General features: G+C 44.2%; 1 protein-coding gene across 1 annotated transcript; it reads left to right on the top strand.

Annotated features, from left to right (window-relative positions):
• The first annotated feature begins 4731 nt into the window (after window positions 1-4731).
• LOC112259845 (leukotriene B4 receptor 1-like) lies at window positions 4732-10308 on the top strand. Its single transcript, XM_042328197.1, has 4 exons — window positions 4732-5804; window positions 6700-7238; window positions 8578-8854; window positions 9709-10308. The coding sequence occupies exons 2-4, from the start codon at window positions 6724-6726 to the stop codon at window positions 10123-10125; spliced, it is 1209 nt and encodes a 402-aa protein (XP_042184131.1). The 5' UTR covers window positions 4732-5804; window positions 6700-6723; the 3' UTR covers window positions 10126-10308.
• Window positions 10309-18692: the final 8384 nt, after the last annotated feature.

The following is an 18692-nucleotide window of genomic DNA, read 5'->3' as shown; positions in this document are numbered from 1 at the left end:
TTTTTTCAGTCTCACACTCCTACAGTGTGGTATTAGCTCTGGGTAATTATGGCATAGTAACCATTGCTCATGTGCAACACATTGACATGGTGGTATTTAGCCCAAAATAGGGCAAAGGTCACCACTATCACGGCAAGGATGCGGTTGGTCTTCCTGGTGGTGCCAGCAGGTGTGGCCGGACACTAAGGTGTGAGCAGATTGCCATGATGCCGAAGGGGACCAGGAACGCAGCGACCGTCTCTAGGGAATAATGAAACACCGGGTAGAATGGATGAGACAAGAAACAATTGGATTTGATTTACTTCATTATTAAAGTGTCTTGCATCTTCAGGATTCCCAGCCCACTTACGTTTTAGTAAGAGTGTCTTCAATGAATGTAATTACATATTGTATCTAGTCAAATTGCAGTTATTGTCTGTTACAATTAATTGCATTAAGAACAATGTTTGACTGATTGATTATACTGTGTTGAAGATATATCCATATCTGTTTAGAATACTTGTGGATAGAATAAACAAAAATCTGCAACATATTTTATGGACAACTGAGAACACAATATGAGAACATGTGCTGTACTAAAATCAATAAAAATGCAAGATGAAGGAATATTCTGGTGGGCGGACGCGCTTGGACATGAAGGTCCAATCCCCACGCAGGTGTCGATCGACGCCCATCAGGGTGACCAACAGGAGGCTGAGGTACATGAAAGATGCTGCAGATGTAGTGCAGGAGCTTACACACGCCCTCTCCCAACTCCCAGACTTCGCCCGTGAAGAACTGGCAAATTAAGAAAGGAGCGGTGAGCAGGATGATCGAGCAGGTTGGGAGGACCGGTGAGCAGGATGATCGAGCAGGTTGGGAGGAGCGGTGAGCAGGACGATCGAGCAGGTTGGGAGGAGCGGTGAGCAGGATGATCGAGCAGGTTGGGAGGAGCGGTGAGCAGGACGATCGAGCAGGTTGGGAGGAGCGGTGAGCAGGACGATCGAGCAGGTTGGGAGGAGCGGTGAGCAGGATGATCGAGCAGGTTGGGAGGAGCGGTGAGCAGGACGATCGAGCAGGTTGGGAGGAGCGGTGAGCAGGACGATCGAGCAGGTTGGGAGGAGCGGTGAGCAGGACGATCGAGCAGGTTGGGAGGAGCGGTGAGCAGGATGATCGAGCAGGTTGGGAGGAGCGGTGAGCAGGACGATCGAGCAGGTTGGGAGGAGCGGTGAGCAGGATGATCGAGCAGGTTGGGAGGAGCGGTGAGCAGGACGATCGAGCAGGTTGGGAGGAGCGGTGAGCAGGACGATCGAGCAGGTTGGGAGGAGCGGTGAGCAGGATGAGCAGGTTGGGAGGAGCGGTGAGCAGGACGATGGGGTTGGGAGGAGCGGTGAGCAGGATGATCGAGCAGGTTGGGAGGAGCGGTGAGCAGGACGATCGAGCAGGTTGGGAGGAGCGGTGAGCAGGATGATCAAGCAGGTTGGGAGGAGCGGTGAGCAGGATGATCGAGCAGGTTGGGAGGAGCGGTGAGCAGGATGATCGAGCAGGTTGGGAGGAGCGGTGAGCAGGATGATCGAGCAGGTTGGGAGGAGCGGTGAGCAGGACGATCGAGCAGGTTGGGAGGAGCGGTGAGCAGGACGATCGAGCAGGTTGGGAGGAGCGGTGAGCAGGACGATCGAGCAGGTTGGGAGGAGCGGTGGGCAGGACGATCGAGCAGGTTGGGAGGAGCGGTGAGCAGGACGATCGAGCAGGTTGGGAGGAGCGGTGAGCAGGACGATCGAGCAGGTTGGGAGGAGCGGTGAGCAGGACGATCGAGCAGGTTGGGAGGAGCGGTGAGCAGGACGATCGAGCAGGTTGGGAGGAGCGGTGAGCAGGACGATCGAGCAGGTTGGGAGGAGCGGTGAGCAGGACGATCGAGCAGGTTGGGAGGAGCGGTGAGCAGGACGATCGAGCAGGTTGGGAGGAGCGGTGAGCAGGACGATCGAGCAGGTTGGGAGGAGCGGTGAGCAGGACGACCGTGTCGGCGGCCGCCAACTGGAGGAAGAGGATCAAATCAAATCAAATTTTATTTGTCACATACACATGGTTAGCAGATGTTAGTGCGAGTGTAGCGAAATGCTTGTGCTTCTAGTTCCGACAATGCAGTAATAACCAACAAGTAATCTAGCTAACAATTCCAAAAGTACTACCTTATAGACACAAGTGTAAGGGGATAAAGAATATGTACATAAAGATATATGAATGAGTGATGGTACAGAGCGGCATAGGCAAGATACAGTAGATGGTATTGAGTGCAGTATATACATATGAGATGAGTATGTAAACAAAGTGGCATAGTTAATGTGGCTAGTGATACATGTATTACATAAGGATGCAGTAGATGATATAGAGTACAGTATATACGTATACATATGAGATGAATAATGTAGGGTATGTAAACATTATATTAGGTAGCATCGTTTAAGTGGCTAGTGATATATTTTACATCATTTCCCATCAATTCCCATTATTAAAGTGGCTGGAGTTGAGTCAGTGTGTTGGCAGCAGCCACTCAATGTTAGTGGTGGCTGTTTAACTGTCTGATGGCCTTGAGATAGAAGCTGTTTTTCAGTCTCTCGGTCCCAGCTTTGATGCACCTGTACTGACCTCGCCTTCTGGATGATAGCGGGGTGAACAGGCAGTGGCACGGGTGGTTGTTGTCCTTGATGATCTTTATGGTCTTCCTGTGACATCGGGTGGTGTAGGTGTCCTGGAGGGCAGGTAGTTTGCCCCCGGTGATGCGTTGTGCAGACCTCACCACCCTCTGGAGAGCCTTACGGTTGTGGGCGGAGCAGTTGCCGTACCAGGCGGTGATACAGCCCGACAGGATGCTCTCGATTGTGCATCAGTAGAAGTTTGTGAGTGCTTTTGGTGACAAGCCGAATTTCTTCAGCCTCCTTAGGTTGAAGAGGCGCTGCTGCGCCTTCTTCACGATGCTGTCTGTGTGGGTGGACCAGTTCAGTTTGTCTGTGATGTGTACGCCGAGGAACTTAAAACTTAATACCCTCTCAACTACTGTTCCATCGATGTGGATAGGGGGGTGTTCCCTCTGCTGTTTCCTGAAGTCCACAATCGTCTCCTTAGTTTTGTTGACGTTGAGTGTGAGGTTATTTTCCTGACACCACACTGTTGCAGGCAGAACAGGATGGTCCACACCACTAGGAGGTTCCCATGGAGACCCATGGCCATAGCAACCAGAAGAATGGAGATGCCAATAGAATAAGGAAGAGACGGGGATGGGTTTGAAGTGGATTAATTGGCGGAGAAGTAGGTGATGGTGGTATTCCTTGATGTGGCTTCCATCCTGAGAGAGAGAGAAAGACAGAGACAGGAAAGGGGAGACAGAAAGGAAGGGGACAGACAGACAGACAGACAGACAGACAGACAGACAGACAGACAGACAGACAGACAGACAGACAGACAGACAGACAGACAGACAGACAGACAGACAGACAGACAGACAGAGAGAGAGAGAGAGAGAGAGAGAGAGAGAGAGAGAGACATACAGATAGACAGACAGACAGACAGACAGACAGACAGACATACAGAGAGACAGACAGAGAGACAGAGAGACAGAGAGACAGACAGACAGACAGACAGACAGACAGACAGACAGACAGACACAGAGAGACAGACAGACAGACAGACAGACAGACAGACAGACAGACAGACAGACAGACAGACAGACAGACAGACAGACAGACAGACAGACAGACAGACAGACAGACAGACAGAGAGAGAGAGAGAGAGGTAATCATCAAGTGATTATGAAATGATTTGTCGTTGAGTGGGGGGGAAGTTGCTTGAGACATGATGTTGAGACACATAACTGCCCTTTACAACACACTTGTCGACTCGCCCTCACGGAAAATCACATGGACATTACCCAACACATCAGAGACAAAAACATTTTTTGCCATTTGAAAACACAAGAAATCATTCATAAAAATAACAAAATACCACATCTCTTCAGCGTCCCATTAATGTGTATTAGTCGGCCTATTTGGAATCATCATCATGTTGTTACCTGTATTCTCACTGTTCCACTGTAACACACACTCAGAGCAAACTGGCCACTGCTTCAACTGATCTGAGGAGTAACTGTAAGGGAGGCGGAACTGGTGGCAGTGAAGTCAGATGCAGGAGAGCAGAGATAGGTAGAGATAGGCAGAGATAGGTAGAGATAGGCAGAGATAGGTAGAGATAGGCAGAGATAGGTAGAGATAGGTAGAGATAGGTAGAGATAGGCAGAGATAGGTAGAGATAGGTAGAGATGGGTAGAGATAGGCAGAGATAGGCAGAGATAGGTAGAGATAGGTAGAGATAGGTAGAGATAGGTAGGGATAGGTAGAGATAGGTAGAGATAGACAGAGATAGGTAGAGATAGGTAGAGATAGGTAGAGATAGGTAGAGATAGGCAGAGATAGGCAGAGATAGGTAGAGATAGGCAGAGATAGGCAGAGATAGGTAGAGATAGGTAGAGATAGGTAGAGATAGGTAATAGCCAGAGCAGTTTAATTACAAAACCCACGGCAATGTAAACCTACATGGGTACAAAACCCACGGCAATGTAAACCTACATGGGTACAAAACCCACGGCAATGTAAACCTACATGGGTACAAAACCCACGGCAATGTAAACCTACATGGGTACAAAACCCACGGCAATGTAAACCTACATGGGTACAAAACCCACGGCAATGTAAACCTACATGGGTACAAAACCCACGGCAATGTAAACCTACATGGGTACAAAACCAGACACGCACCAGTAACATAGCGTACAATTGAGGCTGTTCTGAGGACAAAAGGGGGTGGGGGGGGGCAACTCAATATTAGGAAGGTGTTCCTAATGTTGGGTATACCCAATGTAGTAAACATCATATAGTGGACTTGTAAAAACTGTGATGTCTGATCACAACCAAACACATTCATTTCTCAAAGCTATCATGTGAGGGCTGGAGGTTATCTACGATTCAGCTCACACGGAAAAATGGAACGGATTGTCAGAAAGATTACACAGTGATGCAGAATTTTTTTTGCCACCATTAAGCTATTTGTGGACTTAACATGGGCTTATGTACAAAAAGGTTGACTTAAGTCCATGTTTTATTGAATTAAGTACATGCTAAGTGTACTTATCTCTAGTCTCTAGCTAAGTGTACTTATCTCTACTTATCTCTAGTACTTATCTCCAATCAGGCCCAAAGAGAGCAAGCAGTAAGGCAGACAAACAGACTAGACAGCCTTGGGTGAATGCAGTCATATATAGAGAGAGTTAGGGTGAATGCAGTCATATATGAAGAGAGTTAGGGTGGACGCAGTCATATATAGAGAGAGTTATGGTGGATGCAGTAATATATAACTCTCTGGTGGACGCAGTCATATATAGAGAGAGTTATGGTGGATGGAGTCATATATAGAGAGAGTTAGGGTGGACGCAGTCATATATAGAGAGAGTTTGGGTGGATGCAGTAATAAATAAAGAGAGTTTGGGTGGATGTGTAGGAAGTACACAGTCAAATGTGATGATCACAGACTTCCTTCCTGACTTGTGGTGATAGCATGTATTTAGTGTTTTCAGACTGACAGAAGGGGAACAAGAAAGAGGAGAGAAAAAGGAGTCCAGTGTAGACGGCCGGACGGACAAGAGGTCAGTCAGACAGGCGGACAGACATACAGTCAGATAAACAGACAGGCAGTAAGACAGTCAGACAGGCAGACAGACACTTCTTGTGGATTTGAGAAGATCCAGGTTAAAAGGAGAATTAATCCATCTCATAAAGGTCAGTGATGTATCAAGCTTTTTTGAAGTGATACTGGCATTGTATACACTGGCTGGAATGAAATGTTTTGGAGAGGATGTGTGCTTTACTGTCCCTTGTCTGTAAATATAATGATGCATGAGTGATTACTTGTATGTAATACTGTGTGTGTTTATTTTTTTTAACCTTTATTTAACTAGGCAAATCAGTTAAGAACATATTCTTATTTTCAATGACAGCCTAGGAACAGTGGGTTAACTGCCTGTTCAGGGGCAGAACGACTGATTTGTACCTAGTCAGCTCGGGGATTTGAACTTGCAACCTTCCGGTTACTAGTCCAGCGCTCTAATCACTAGGCTACCCTGCCGTGTGTGTGTGTATGACTGTATTTGATGATGTGTACGTGTTTGTGTGTGTGTGTGTGTGTGTGTGTGTGTGTGTGTGTGTGTGTGTGTGTGTGTGTGTGTGTGTGTGTGTGTGTGTGTGTGTGTGTGTGTGTGTGTGTGTGTGTGTGTGTGTGTGTGTGGGTGGGTGTGGGGGGGGGGGTGGGTGGGGACTTTGCTTGTCCAAGATAAGTACATGATCTTTGCATGTCTATTAGTGCCGAATGGAATTACAGCTACAGTGACCCAGTTGGCCTTTCTATCTTCTGCCCCCTTCCTTCTAAGGAGTTTTCCTCCACCAAAGCTTCTGCTTGGTCTTTGGGGTCTAGGCCAGGTTACCATAAAGCACTTGTGAAAACTGGATGTTGATGTAAAAAGGGATCGATGAATACATTTAATTGAATGATAGATTCTCTTCTCAGCGATTATGTGATATCCTCATCTCATACTGTGTGTCTCTCATCTCTCTGTGTGCTTCCCATTGTTATATCTCATCCGGTGTGTTCTAATTATATTTCTATCCTATCCTACAGTGGATTATCCCAAAAGTCCAGAAAATGGCGTCAGACCTCTCCATCTCCATTTCCGCTCCTCCCCCACTCCCCTCCACCCCTTCTCTTGTCTCCTCCTCCCCTCCTCTCTCCATCTCACACCAGATCGGTATCTCCATTCTGGTCCTGGCCTTTGTCTTTGGTTTCCCAGGCAACCTGTTCGTGGTGTGGTCGGTGCTGTGCCGCGTGAGGCATCGCTCTGTCACGTGCCTGCTCGTCTTAAACCTCGCCGCGGCCGACGCCCTGGTGCTGCTAAGCGCCCCGCTCTTCCTGCACTTCCTGGCAGGCAGGCGAGGCTGGGAGTTCGGGACGGTGGCCTGTAAGACGGTACACTACCTGTGCTGCGTCAACATGAATGTCTCCATCTACCTGATCTGCTTGATGAGCATGGATCGCTGGCTGGCCGTGGCGAGGCCCTTCCTGTCACAGAGGATGAGGACCAAGAAAACCCTGATGGCCGTTCTCCTGGCTATCTGGGTGCTGGCATTCGTCTTAGCTCTGCCCATGCCCTTCTATCGCAGGTGGGGCTGTGTGTGTGTGTGTGTGTGTGTGTGTGTGTGTGTGTGTGTGTGTGTGTGTGTGTGTGTGTGTGTGTGTGTGTGTGTGTGTGTGTGTGTGTGTGTGTGTGTGTGTGTGTGTGTGTGTGTGTGATTTACACTGATTGAAGTGGGTTTGGAAAGAGCAGGTGTTGGAGAGAGCAGGTGTTCTTAGTGTTTGTATACTCAGTGTATGGTATATATAAGTATATTACAAGGTATAATATGTCTGTGTGCTGTCTATTCTGCAAAAGAAGAACTGAAATAGAGTCTAAATGTTTACAGGATGTTGATGCAACATCAACATAAGTTTCAGTGGAGGCTGCTGAGGGGAGGACAGCTCGTAATAATGGCTGGACTGGAATGGTATCAAACACATGAACACCATGTATTTGGTACCATTCCATTCACTCAATTTCAGCCATTATTAGCTGTCCTCCCCTCAGCAGCCTCCACTGATAAGTGTATCTGTGTGAATTTGTTCTCTGACCACCATGGATCTGTGACTGGTGTGGTTACAGAGAGAGAGAGAGAGAGAGAGAGGCGAGAAAGAGAGAGAGGCGAGAAAGAGAGCGAGAGGGAGAGATCAAATTCAGCCTTGCCCAACAGTCTGTATTGTTGTGTCTATATGAATAACTGTGTATCTGTGTGAGAGTGATTTGAACAAGCCTGATCTGTAAATGTCAAAACATTTTCTAAACAACTATGTCATTATCGAATACAAATCCTAAACTTTTCTGCGTTAATCTGTTTCAATGGTTGTGTTCCAGGTCATTTTTATTGTGGTTCCTGTAAAACACTTTCCATTATAACCTGCCCAGCACAAGTACAATGAAAAAGACCTGGAACGATCCCATTGTCTCATCCAAACAATCCCTCTATTCTCTATTCTCTCTCTCTCTCTCTCTCTCTCATTCTCCCTCTCTCTCTCTCTCTCTCTCTCTCTCTCTCTCTCTCTCTCTGTGTGTGTCTCTCTCTCTCTCTCTGTGTGTCTCTCTCTCTCTCTCTCTCTCTCTCTCTCTCTCTCTCTGTCTCTCTCTCTCTCTCTGTGTCTCTCTCTTTCTCTCTCTCTCACTCATTCTCTCTCTCTTTCTCTCTGTGTCTCTCTCTCTCTCTCTAATACTAATATTAATACTAATAATATGTAGAATAATAATAATAATGATAATACTGTATGTATAATAATATGAATAATAATAATTGGTAGAACCTCCCTCCCTCCCTCCCTCCCTCCCTCCCTCCCTCCCTCCCTCCCTCCCTCCCCCTCCCTCCCTCCCTCCCTCCCTCCCTCCCTCCCTCCCTCCCTCCCTCCCTCCCTCCCCAGTAACCTGAAGCCCTTCCTTCACAAGAACATCTCCATGAGCATCTGCATGCCGTACCACTGGGGAAGTGTGGGTCACCAGGTGTTCCAGTACCTATTCGAGACCGTCCTGGGCTTCTTCCTCCCCTTCACCTTCATCATCGTCTGCTACACCTCCGTCATCTGCCGGCTACGCAGCGCCATGTTCCAGCGCAAGGGACGAGGAAACCGTCTCATCCTCCTCATCATCGGCGCCTTCGCTCTCTTCTGGCTGCCCTACCACCTGGTCAACATCTTACAGGTACGTCAGTTCTTCGATGTATTTGAAAGGTGCTATGTGTTATGTAGCAGTTCATTGTGTCATACAGGTAGAATAATACTAATACTGATAATACGTAGAATAATAGGACTAATAATAATGGGTAGAATTAGAATAATACATAGAATAATAAGATTAATAATAATGGGTAGAATTAGAATAATGGGTAGAATAATAGGATTAATAATAATGGGTAGAATTAGAATAATACGTAGAATAATAGGATTAATAATAATGGGTAGAATTAGAATAATACGTAGAATAATAGGATTAATAATAATGGGTAGAATTAGAATAATGGTAGAATAATAGGATTAATAATAATGGGTAGAATTAGAATAATGGGTAGAATAATAGGATTAATAATAATGGGTAGAATTAGAATAATGGGTAGAATAATAGGATTAATAGTAATGGGTAGAATAATAGGAATTATAATTAGAATAATGGGTAGAATAATAGATGTAATAACAATAACAGGTAGAATACTAGATATAATAATATTAATAGGTAGAATAATAATAATGGTAGAATAATAGGTATAATAATAATAGTAATCGGTAGAATAATAGGTAGAATAATAATAATGGTAGAATAATAGGTATAATAATAATAATAGTAATGGTACAATAATAGGTATAATAATAATAATAATGGTAGAATAATAGGTATAATAATAATAATAATGGTAGAATAATAGGTAGAATCCCTATCAGTCTCTCTGATGTTTATCTGTCTCCTCTCAACTCTTTACCTCCTTCTCTTTACATTTTTTTTTCCTCCTCCTCTCTCTCTCTCTCTCTCTCTCTCCCTCTCCTCCCTTCTCTCTCTCACAGGTGATTGGTCTACTGGGTAGCAACGCCACTCTCTCCAATGCTGCTGTATTGGCCCGTCCCAACGTCACGGCGTTTGCCTTCCTGAGCAGCAGTGTGAACCCTGTGCTGTACGTGTTGGCCGGCAGCTCCCACATCCGCCAGGCCGGCCTCAGCTTCATGGCCAAGCTGTTCGAGGGCACCAACTCCGAGGGAGGTACCTCTGCCTCCTTCTCCCGCAGCACGAGGTGCAGCCGGAGTGGTTCCACAGCCCCGGACGAGAGCTCCGCTCTGCGCTCGCTGACACTCAAGCTGGGGTGGTTGGGGAAGGAAAAGGATGGGGGTGGGGATAGTGGAGTGGAGCTGCGTGGAGTTGAGGTCTCCAAGGTTAACTCCAAGCAGGAGCTCAAGACTTTGACATCCAGTGATCAGTCAGAGTAGTGTTTTTTAAAACTTTTTGCGGCCTACTGTATTACTCCTAGATTATTATTCGTATTGAATGTATTTCATGAACAGATTTGTGATATATGTACTTCATAGCAAGTGTTTCTGTGAGGCTGCCTTCATGCAATTTCTGAATTAAAATATTATACCATTAGTTAATAAAGTTTTCACGTTGACAAATCGAGTCAGATTATCGATTTCTTCAAGGAAGAGGGGAAGGAACAGTTCTAGACTCTGACATGCGAGGTCTAGCCAAATGACGTCAGTGACTGGAGCGATGTTTGGAAACTCACATTTCCATGATGACCTCACTAATGCAATTGTGGTTAACTATTAGAAAATGTTCCGGGTAGCCGGTTTAAGTTGCACCATTTTTCCAACACTTTAAACACACACAAAGCATTACATTCAGTGACTTCTAGTTAATCTAACATAGCGTGACAAACAACAATTTGGTGGAATTGGATAACTTTTTGTTATCAACGGTGTCATAAAACGAGCAGTAAAAAAAACCCACATACTGTAGTAAGATAATGAAACAGATTTGATCTTATGCCTCTGTCGACACGCTAACAATATCTGTGTGCTAGAGTTCGTGGCCCTAACTGCAAGGCAAGACCACCCGTACCACAGGAGAATTAGAATTATTCTTGACAAGGCAAAACATTACCATGTAGTTTACCAATAAAATGTATACATTTCCTGAAAGAAAGAAATTATCTCACTCCAATACATTTTTATAGAAAGTTAGCAAATATAGATAGGATTTTACTACCATGGAAAGGACAATGGCTATTTGAGGAAAAATCACCCTGATTAACTCTTGGTCACATCCCAGTTGACCTATTTACTTATGGTCTTGCCTACATCTAGTGACGTTTTTTAAATTATATTGTCACGTCGTGTATGTAGGTGGCAGGGAAGTCAAGCGCAGGAGAATTAAACTTGGTATAGTTGGAGTATTTTAACTTCTTATGGCTGCAATCCCGCGATTTGACAACAGCCAGTCAAAGTGTAGGGCGCCATTTTCAGAACATAAAAAATCTCATAATTAACATTCCTCAAACATACATGTGTCTCATACCATTTTATGTAAAATATGTTTTGTTTTCTGAATTTTTATAATGATTATTTCTGTATTTGAATTTGGCGCTCTGCAATCTCACTGGATGTTGGCCAGGTGGGACGCTAGCGTTGTTTAGAAGTTGTTTAGAAACCCTAGAGAGGTTAAAACTGTTAACAATGGGATCAATGTAGCCAGTATGCTCTAGAATGTATTGTAGTTACCCCAGAAAATCTTAGGTTTTATTACATACAGTCGGGAGGAACTATTGGATATAAGAGCAAGGTCAACTCACCAACATTACAACCAGGAATACGACTTTCCTGAAGCGGATCCTCTGTTTGGCCCACCACCCAGGACAATGGATCGGATCCCAGCTGGCGACCCAAAACAACGGCGCCGCAGAATGGGCAGACGGAGTGGTCTTCTGGTCAGGCTCCGTAGACGGGCACATCTCGCACCGCTCCCGAGCATACTACTCGCCAATGTCCAGTCTCTTGACAACAAGGTAGACGAAATCTGAGCAAGGATAGCATTCCAGAGAGACATCAGAGACTGTAACATTCTTTGTTTCACGGAAACATGGCTCACCCAATACACTCTGAGTCGGTACAGCCACCTGGTTTCTTCACGCATCGCGCCGACAGAAACAAGCATCTCTCTGGTAAGAAGAAGGGGGGGTATGCCTTATGATTAACGAGACGTGGTGGGGTCACATCAACATACGGGAACTCAAGTCCTTTTGTTCACCTGACTTAGAATTCCTTACAATCAAATGCCGACCGCATTATCTACCAAGAGAATTATCTTCGATCATAATCACAGTCGTGTATATTCCCCCCAAAGCAGACACATTGACGGCCCTGAAAGAACTTCATTTGACTCTATGTAAACTGGAAACATATCCTGAGGCTGCATTTATTGTAGCTGGAGATTTTAAAAAGGCTCATCTGAAAACCAGGCTCCCCAAATTCTATCAGCATATCGATTGTGCTACCAGGGCTGGCAAAACCCTAGATCACTGTTATTCTAACTTCCGCAATGAATATAAGGCCCTCCCCCGCCCTCCCTTAGGAAAAGCTGACCACGACTCAATTTTGTTGCCTCCAGCCTATAGACAGAAACTAAAACAGGAAGCACCCGTGCTCAGGTCTGTTCAACGCTGGTCCTACCAATCGGATTCCACGCTTCAAGATTGCTTCGATCACGTGGACTGGGATATGTTCCGCATAACGTTGAACAACAACATTGACGAATACGCTAATTCGGTGAGCAAGTTTATTAACAAGTGCATCGTTGATGTTGAACCTACAGCGTCTATTAAAACATTCCCCAACCAGAAACCTTGTATTGATGGCAGCATTCGTGCAAAACAGAAAGCGCGAACCACTGCTTTTAACTTCTTGACGCACCCATCTCGTTAGCATCTCAGTAGACAAAATATTACAAACACCTAGCAGCCAAGTAGATTGATCACGAAAGTCAGAAAAGCAATAGATTAAATCGCTTACCTTTGATGATCTTCGGATGTTTTCACTCACGAGACTCCCAGTTACACAATAAATGTTCCTTTTGTTCCATAAAGATTATTTTTATATCCAAAATACCTCCATTTGTTTGGCGCATTATGTTCAGAAATCCACAGGCTCGAGCGGTCATGACATCGCAGATGAAAATTCCAAATAGTATCTGTAATGTCCACAGAAACATGTCAAACGTTTTTTATAATCAATCCTCAGGTTGTTTTTAAAATATATAATCGATAATATATCAACTGCGACTGTCGCTTTTTCAATAGGAGAGGGAGAGACAATGGCTGCCCCACTCTGTTGCACAAGCAAAACTCATGCGAACACCCAGCTATCCACTGACGCGATGTTATCTTTCTCGCTCATTTTTCAAATAAAAGCTGGAAACTATGTCTAAAGACTGTTGACACCTTGAGGAAGCGATAGGAAAAGGAATCTGGTTGATATGCCTTTAAATGGAGCGAAGGCAGGCTATGGAACATGGAGCTTTCAAAATAGAAGCCACTTCCTGATTTGATTTTCCTCAGGTTTTTGCCTGCAATATCAGTTCTGTTATACTCACAGACAATATTTTGACCGTTTTGGAAACTTTAGAGTGTTTTCTATCCTAATCTGATAATTATATGCATATTCTCGTTTCTGGGCCTGAGAAATAGGCAGTTTCAAATGGGTACGTTGTTTAGCCAAAATCAACAATCCTGGCCCCTACACTCAAGAAGTTAAACAGGGCAAGGTGACCGGAAACATGACCGAATACAAACAGTGTAGCTATTCCCTCCGCAAGGCAATCAAACAAGCTAAGCGTCAGTATAGAGACAAAGTGGAGACGCAATTCAACGGCTCAGACACGAGAGGTATGTGGCAGGGTCTACAGTCAATCACGGACTACAAAAGAAAAACCAGCCCGTCGCGGACCAGACAGACTAAACAACTTTTTTGCTTGCTTTGAGGACAATACAGTGCCACTGACACGGCCCGCAACCAAATCCTGCGGGCTCTCCTTCACTGTAGCCAACGTGAGTAAAACATTTAAACGTGTTAACCCTCGCAAGGCCCTCCCCCGCCCTCCAGACGGCATCCCCGGCCGCATCCCCGGCATCCCCGGCCGCGTCCTCAGAGCATGCGCAGTGTTTACAGACATATTCAATACATCCTTATCCCAGTCTGCTGTTCCCACATGCTTCAAGAGGGCCACCATTGTTCCTGTTCCCAAGAAAGCTAACTGAGCTAAATGACTATCACCCTGTAGCACTCACTTCCTTCATCATGAAGTGCTTTGAGAGACTAGTCAAGGACCATATCACCTCCACCCTACCTGACACCCTAGACCCACTCCAATTTGCTTACCGCCCCAATAGGTCCCCAGATGACGCAATCACCATCAAACTGCACACTGTGTAAGAATGCTGTTCATCAATTACAGCTCCGCATTTAACACCATAGTACCCTCCAAACTCGTCATCAAGCTCGGACCCTGGGTCTCGACCCCGCCCTGTGCAACTGGGTACTGGACTTCCTGACGGGCCGCCCCCAGGTGGTGAGGGTAGGTAACTACATCTCCACCCCGCTGATCCTCCCCACAAGGGTGCGTTCTGAGCTCTCTCCTGTACTCCCTGTTCACCAAAAGCACTCACAAACTTCTACAGATGCACAATCGAGAGCATCCTGTCGGGCTGTATCACCGCCTGGTACGGCAACTGCTCCGCCCACAACCGTAAGGCTCTCCGGAGGGTAGTGAGGTCTGCACAAGGCATCACGGGGGCAAACTACCTGCCCTCCAGGACACCTACACCACCCGATGTCACAGGAAGGCCATAAAGATCATCAAGGACAACAACCACCCGAGCCACTGCCTGTTCACCCCGCTATCATCCAGAAGGCGAGGTCAGTACAGGTGCATCAAAGCAGGGACCGAGAGACTGAAAAACAGCTTCTATCTCAAGGCCATCAGACTGTTAAACAGCCACCACTAACATTGAGTCGCTGCTGCCAACATACTGACTCAACTCCAGCCACTTTAATAATGGAAATTGATGGGAAAAAATGTATCACTATCTCCTTTAAACAATGCCACTTAATATAATTTTCACATACCCTACATTACTCATCTCATATATATATGTATATACTGTACTCTATATAATCTACTGCATCTTGCCATCTTTATGTAATACATGTCTCACTAGCCACTTTAAACTATGCCACTTTATGTTTATATACCCTACATTACTCATCTCATATGTATATACTGTACTCTATACCATCTACTGCATCTTGCCTATGCCGTTCTGTACCATCACTCATTCATATATCTTTATGTACATATTCTTTATCCCTTTACACTTGTGTGTATAAGGTAGTAGTTGTGGAATTATTAGGTTAGATTACTCGTTGGTTATTACTGCATTGTCGGAACTAGAAGCACAGGTTTATGCAGAGTGTAAGCATCCTGCTCTGCTAGCCATTCATTCACTTGAGCAGCGCCTAACCTGCTACCTGTTTCTACAGCTATAGGTCTCTGGAATCGCTCCTTCCCCCATAAGACCCTGTGTTAGAGGTGGTATAATACATGTTTTTCAACATCTGCTCTGCCATCCTTCTTGCCTGTCTGATGAACAATAACATTAATGAGCCCCGTTCAAAAATAACGAGAACATTTCATTTTAATTTTTGCAAACATTAAGTATTACGTATACAGACACTTCAGGATATTAGTACCCGTTTTCTCAACGATCCATGCATGCAACACCTTGTATACTTGGTTTACATTTACAGGCTTGTATCGCTGAATTTTTAAAACGCATACATCCGTTATATAAGTATATAAACAACAAATATGTTACAATTAAACGGTGTTTCAAACAAATAAAGTAAAATCTTAGACAAGGTTGTTTCTAGTTCTTCAGAATCATCCACAAGACGGGGTACCAGTTGTGTCCATTGTAGAGTCTTACATGTCTTACATGACTCATGATTTGCTCCATTTTTAGCACACTCTCTGCATTAGCCCCTGTATTGTGGGTTGTGTAGAACGATACATTGTTCACTTTATTTTCAATAGTTTTCTGCATAACATTTGTAAGTTCTTATTGCGGGTCATACTTATTTCCCTCATTAAAATGCAAATCAATTTATAACATTTTTGACATGCGTTTTTCTGGATTTCTTTGTTGTTATTCTGTCTCTCACTGTTCAAATAAACCTACCATTAAGATTATAGACTGATCATTTCTTTGTTAGTGGGCAAACGTACAAAATCAGCAGGGGATCAAATGCTTTATATGTATATGAATATCCATGGTATATGCTGAAATTAAAAACCGGAGGCTTTATGGTCACCCGTTTTATTGTTGGACCAGTCCTTTGGTATTGGGGCGTGGTTAACGTAGCAGCCGCGTACTTAGTTTTCTTCAGGGGCTGACCCTTCTGAGGATGAACCTTCTTGGGTTTCCTTTGAATCATAATCCTTAGGATTCGTATATATCATGCACTTCCTTTGTTGAAAAATACTCTGCCATTGTTGGCTCTGTACAAAAAGAGCATCCACTAACTCTAACATTATCAATTCCATTATATCCCAACTTTTAAAAGGAATAAGCATACGCAACCTAAAATCCCCAGTCAGGCCACCATCACTGTTGTTTTCGTTGCGGAATTTCTCGTTGCTGATATAGAACTCCACGCATCCACATGGAAGTCCATTCTTTCTTTTTTCACCCTATGAAATATTCTCCCTGAGGAGTCAGGGGCACCTTCCCAATGGGCCTCGTAGCCGTGAACAAGCTAAACCCCTTTGTGATAACTCTCAGTTCGGGACACACCACCTTGCGAAACACCTGCCAGTCTTCAAACATGTAGTCCACTCCTAAAGTCTGGTCTGTATATTCTTCTTCTTCGGCTACGGTACGGTTCCACTCTGCAGGCCGGGTAATCAAACAGATAACCCCATAGCTGTCAATTAGACATCAACACTTGATCTTTCAGCACAGTTGCAGGCGGTATTTGGGTTCTGTACATATTTAGAAACCGTTTGTTTGGCACATCATATATTGATGCTCTATACTCTTCCCGTTCTCTATGTTTTAACCAAGGTCCTGCTTCAGTTGTTACGGTCATCACGTGTGTCACTGATCACAAAATCCATGTTTCATTTCTTTAGTGGTTTGTCTAGGTCGATTGTAGTGTTCAGCTCTTATTTATAATGCGGCTTCCCCCAACATTCCTGTTTCATAGACAACAGCCCTAAGGTCACTACAACAGGGGGGAGGGGCAACAGGGGGTGGGGGCATACTCTTTCAAATGTTCAAACACATCCCCCAGTTCAACGAGGTCCCTACACATCAATCATCATGACAGTTTCAAAGGAACAGATGCACTATCTGGTTAAATAACCACTTCCTGTACATGTACAGATATGGGCACTCCCTAGAGAGCGTGAGAACTTCCTGACAGGATTTCCTGCAGGATGATATGGGCATACACACCGGACCATAAAAATAGGGTCATAAATCACACGTTTGACGTGTGCTGTCTACAGTATTCTCTCTTATACAATATAAACTTAGTCTATAAATGTCTGCTAACCAACATAATAAAGTCGCTTTAAACTTAATAAATACCCCATGTGTTTTAATTGAAAATATTGAAAAGTATACAGAAACAGTTATGTATTTATTTAACCTTTATTTAACTAGGCAAGTCAGTTAAGAACAAATTCTTATTTAAAATTACGGCCTACACCGGCCAAACCCTAACCCGGACGACGCTGGGCCAATTGTGTGCCGCCCTATGGGACTCCCAATCACGGCTGGTTGTGATACAGCCTGGAATTGAACTAGGGTCTGTAGTTACACCTCTAGCACTGAGATGCAGTGCTAGAGGTGCAGACATATATTTTTCTGGCCACATCTGCATTTTCCATGGTTGATACATAAATAATCAATACAACAGTAAAACAATAGCCAATTAAACAATTAAACATAATCAAACTCTGCATTAAAGACCTGCTCCAAGTCACCTCTACTGGTGGTAGAAAGAACAACATCAACATCATTTACTATCATCATTCAATTTCAAAGATCAAAAATAAACATCAAAAGTGTTACGTAAGGATGTGAATATGAGACTAATACAGATTTAGAAAACAAGGTCAAATCGATGAAAAAACGAAATTCAAAGATCAAAAAAAGTATATATATATATATATTTTACATTAAACATAATCTATAACAACAAATACAATTATTATTAAATAGCACACAATATAGTCAAATGTAAAACAGAAAGTTGAAATTCTTCCACAGGAACAAACCACTAGAAAGGCATTTCAACATGTTCTTTTAAACCCTGTGACAAGTGAGTGCTAAATAAGTCTAACCTGTCGACGTTGATGACTTATTCGTTTGTGGCTCAAACATTTTTGTGTGAAGACATCTTCGAAATGACTGTGGGCATCAGAAGGTTTCCAACGACTGCCGTAAAAACTGTGGATGTCGTGAGAGTCTCCGCTATCAATGATGCAGTCGTATGAGTTGCTAGCTCAAACGGCTTGGGTTTTAAATAGGATTTTGTGCTGACTTTCTTGTCCGGATCCTCTCTTGTGTAGAAAAACACTGCTTTCAAAGGCCCCGTGTTATGGAATAGGCGCAAGCTTTATGTTGGCGTTAAAGAGGGGATTGATCTGCGGTTAAGTCTCTAGCAAAAACACACAGGGAGCTATTCAATAGTCAAGATGACGTCACGTGTGACGTGTGGGGCATCCAATCGACTCTTTAAAAACACACTTTGACAAGTAGGAAAGATTTGTTTCTCTTTTGGTCCATTCAACAACAGAGCGATACGATCCTTGTTTCAGCAGGATGTTGTATCTATACCTTATGTCATGCCTTATTGGAATGGATTTATTGATAATATCTGTTGGAAAAAAGTTTGGATGTTGCCACACACATACCTACTTGTTAACAAAATTAAGG

This window comes from Oncorhynchus tshawytscha, linkage group LG10 (genome assembly GCF_018296145.1).
Source record: "Oncorhynchus tshawytscha isolate Ot180627B linkage group LG10, Otsh_v2.0, whole genome shotgun sequence".
Taxonomy (NCBI): Eukaryota; Metazoa; Chordata; class Actinopteri; order Salmoniformes; family Salmonidae; genus Oncorhynchus; species Oncorhynchus tshawytscha.
The sequence above is the reverse complement of the archived record's forward strand: the minus strand, read 5'-3'. Positions and strand labels throughout refer to the sequence as shown.

What these genes read in the sequence shown, in the direction of transcription:
- LOC112259845 (XM_042328197.1), top strand. Translation starts at nt 6,724, where the DNA reads ATGGCGTCAGACCTCTCCATCTCCATTTCCGCTCCTCCCCCACTCCCC. An exon ending in CCCATGCCCTTCTATCGCAG is followed by an intron (nt 7,239 to 8,577) that starts GTGGGGCTGTGT and finishes CTCCCTCCCCAG; the next exon opens with TAACCTGAAGCCCTTCCTTC. An exon ending in ACCTGGTCAACATCTTACAG is followed by an intron (nt 8,855 to 9,708) that starts GTACGTCAGTTC and finishes TCTCTCTCACAG; the next exon opens with GTGATTGGTCTACTGGGTAG.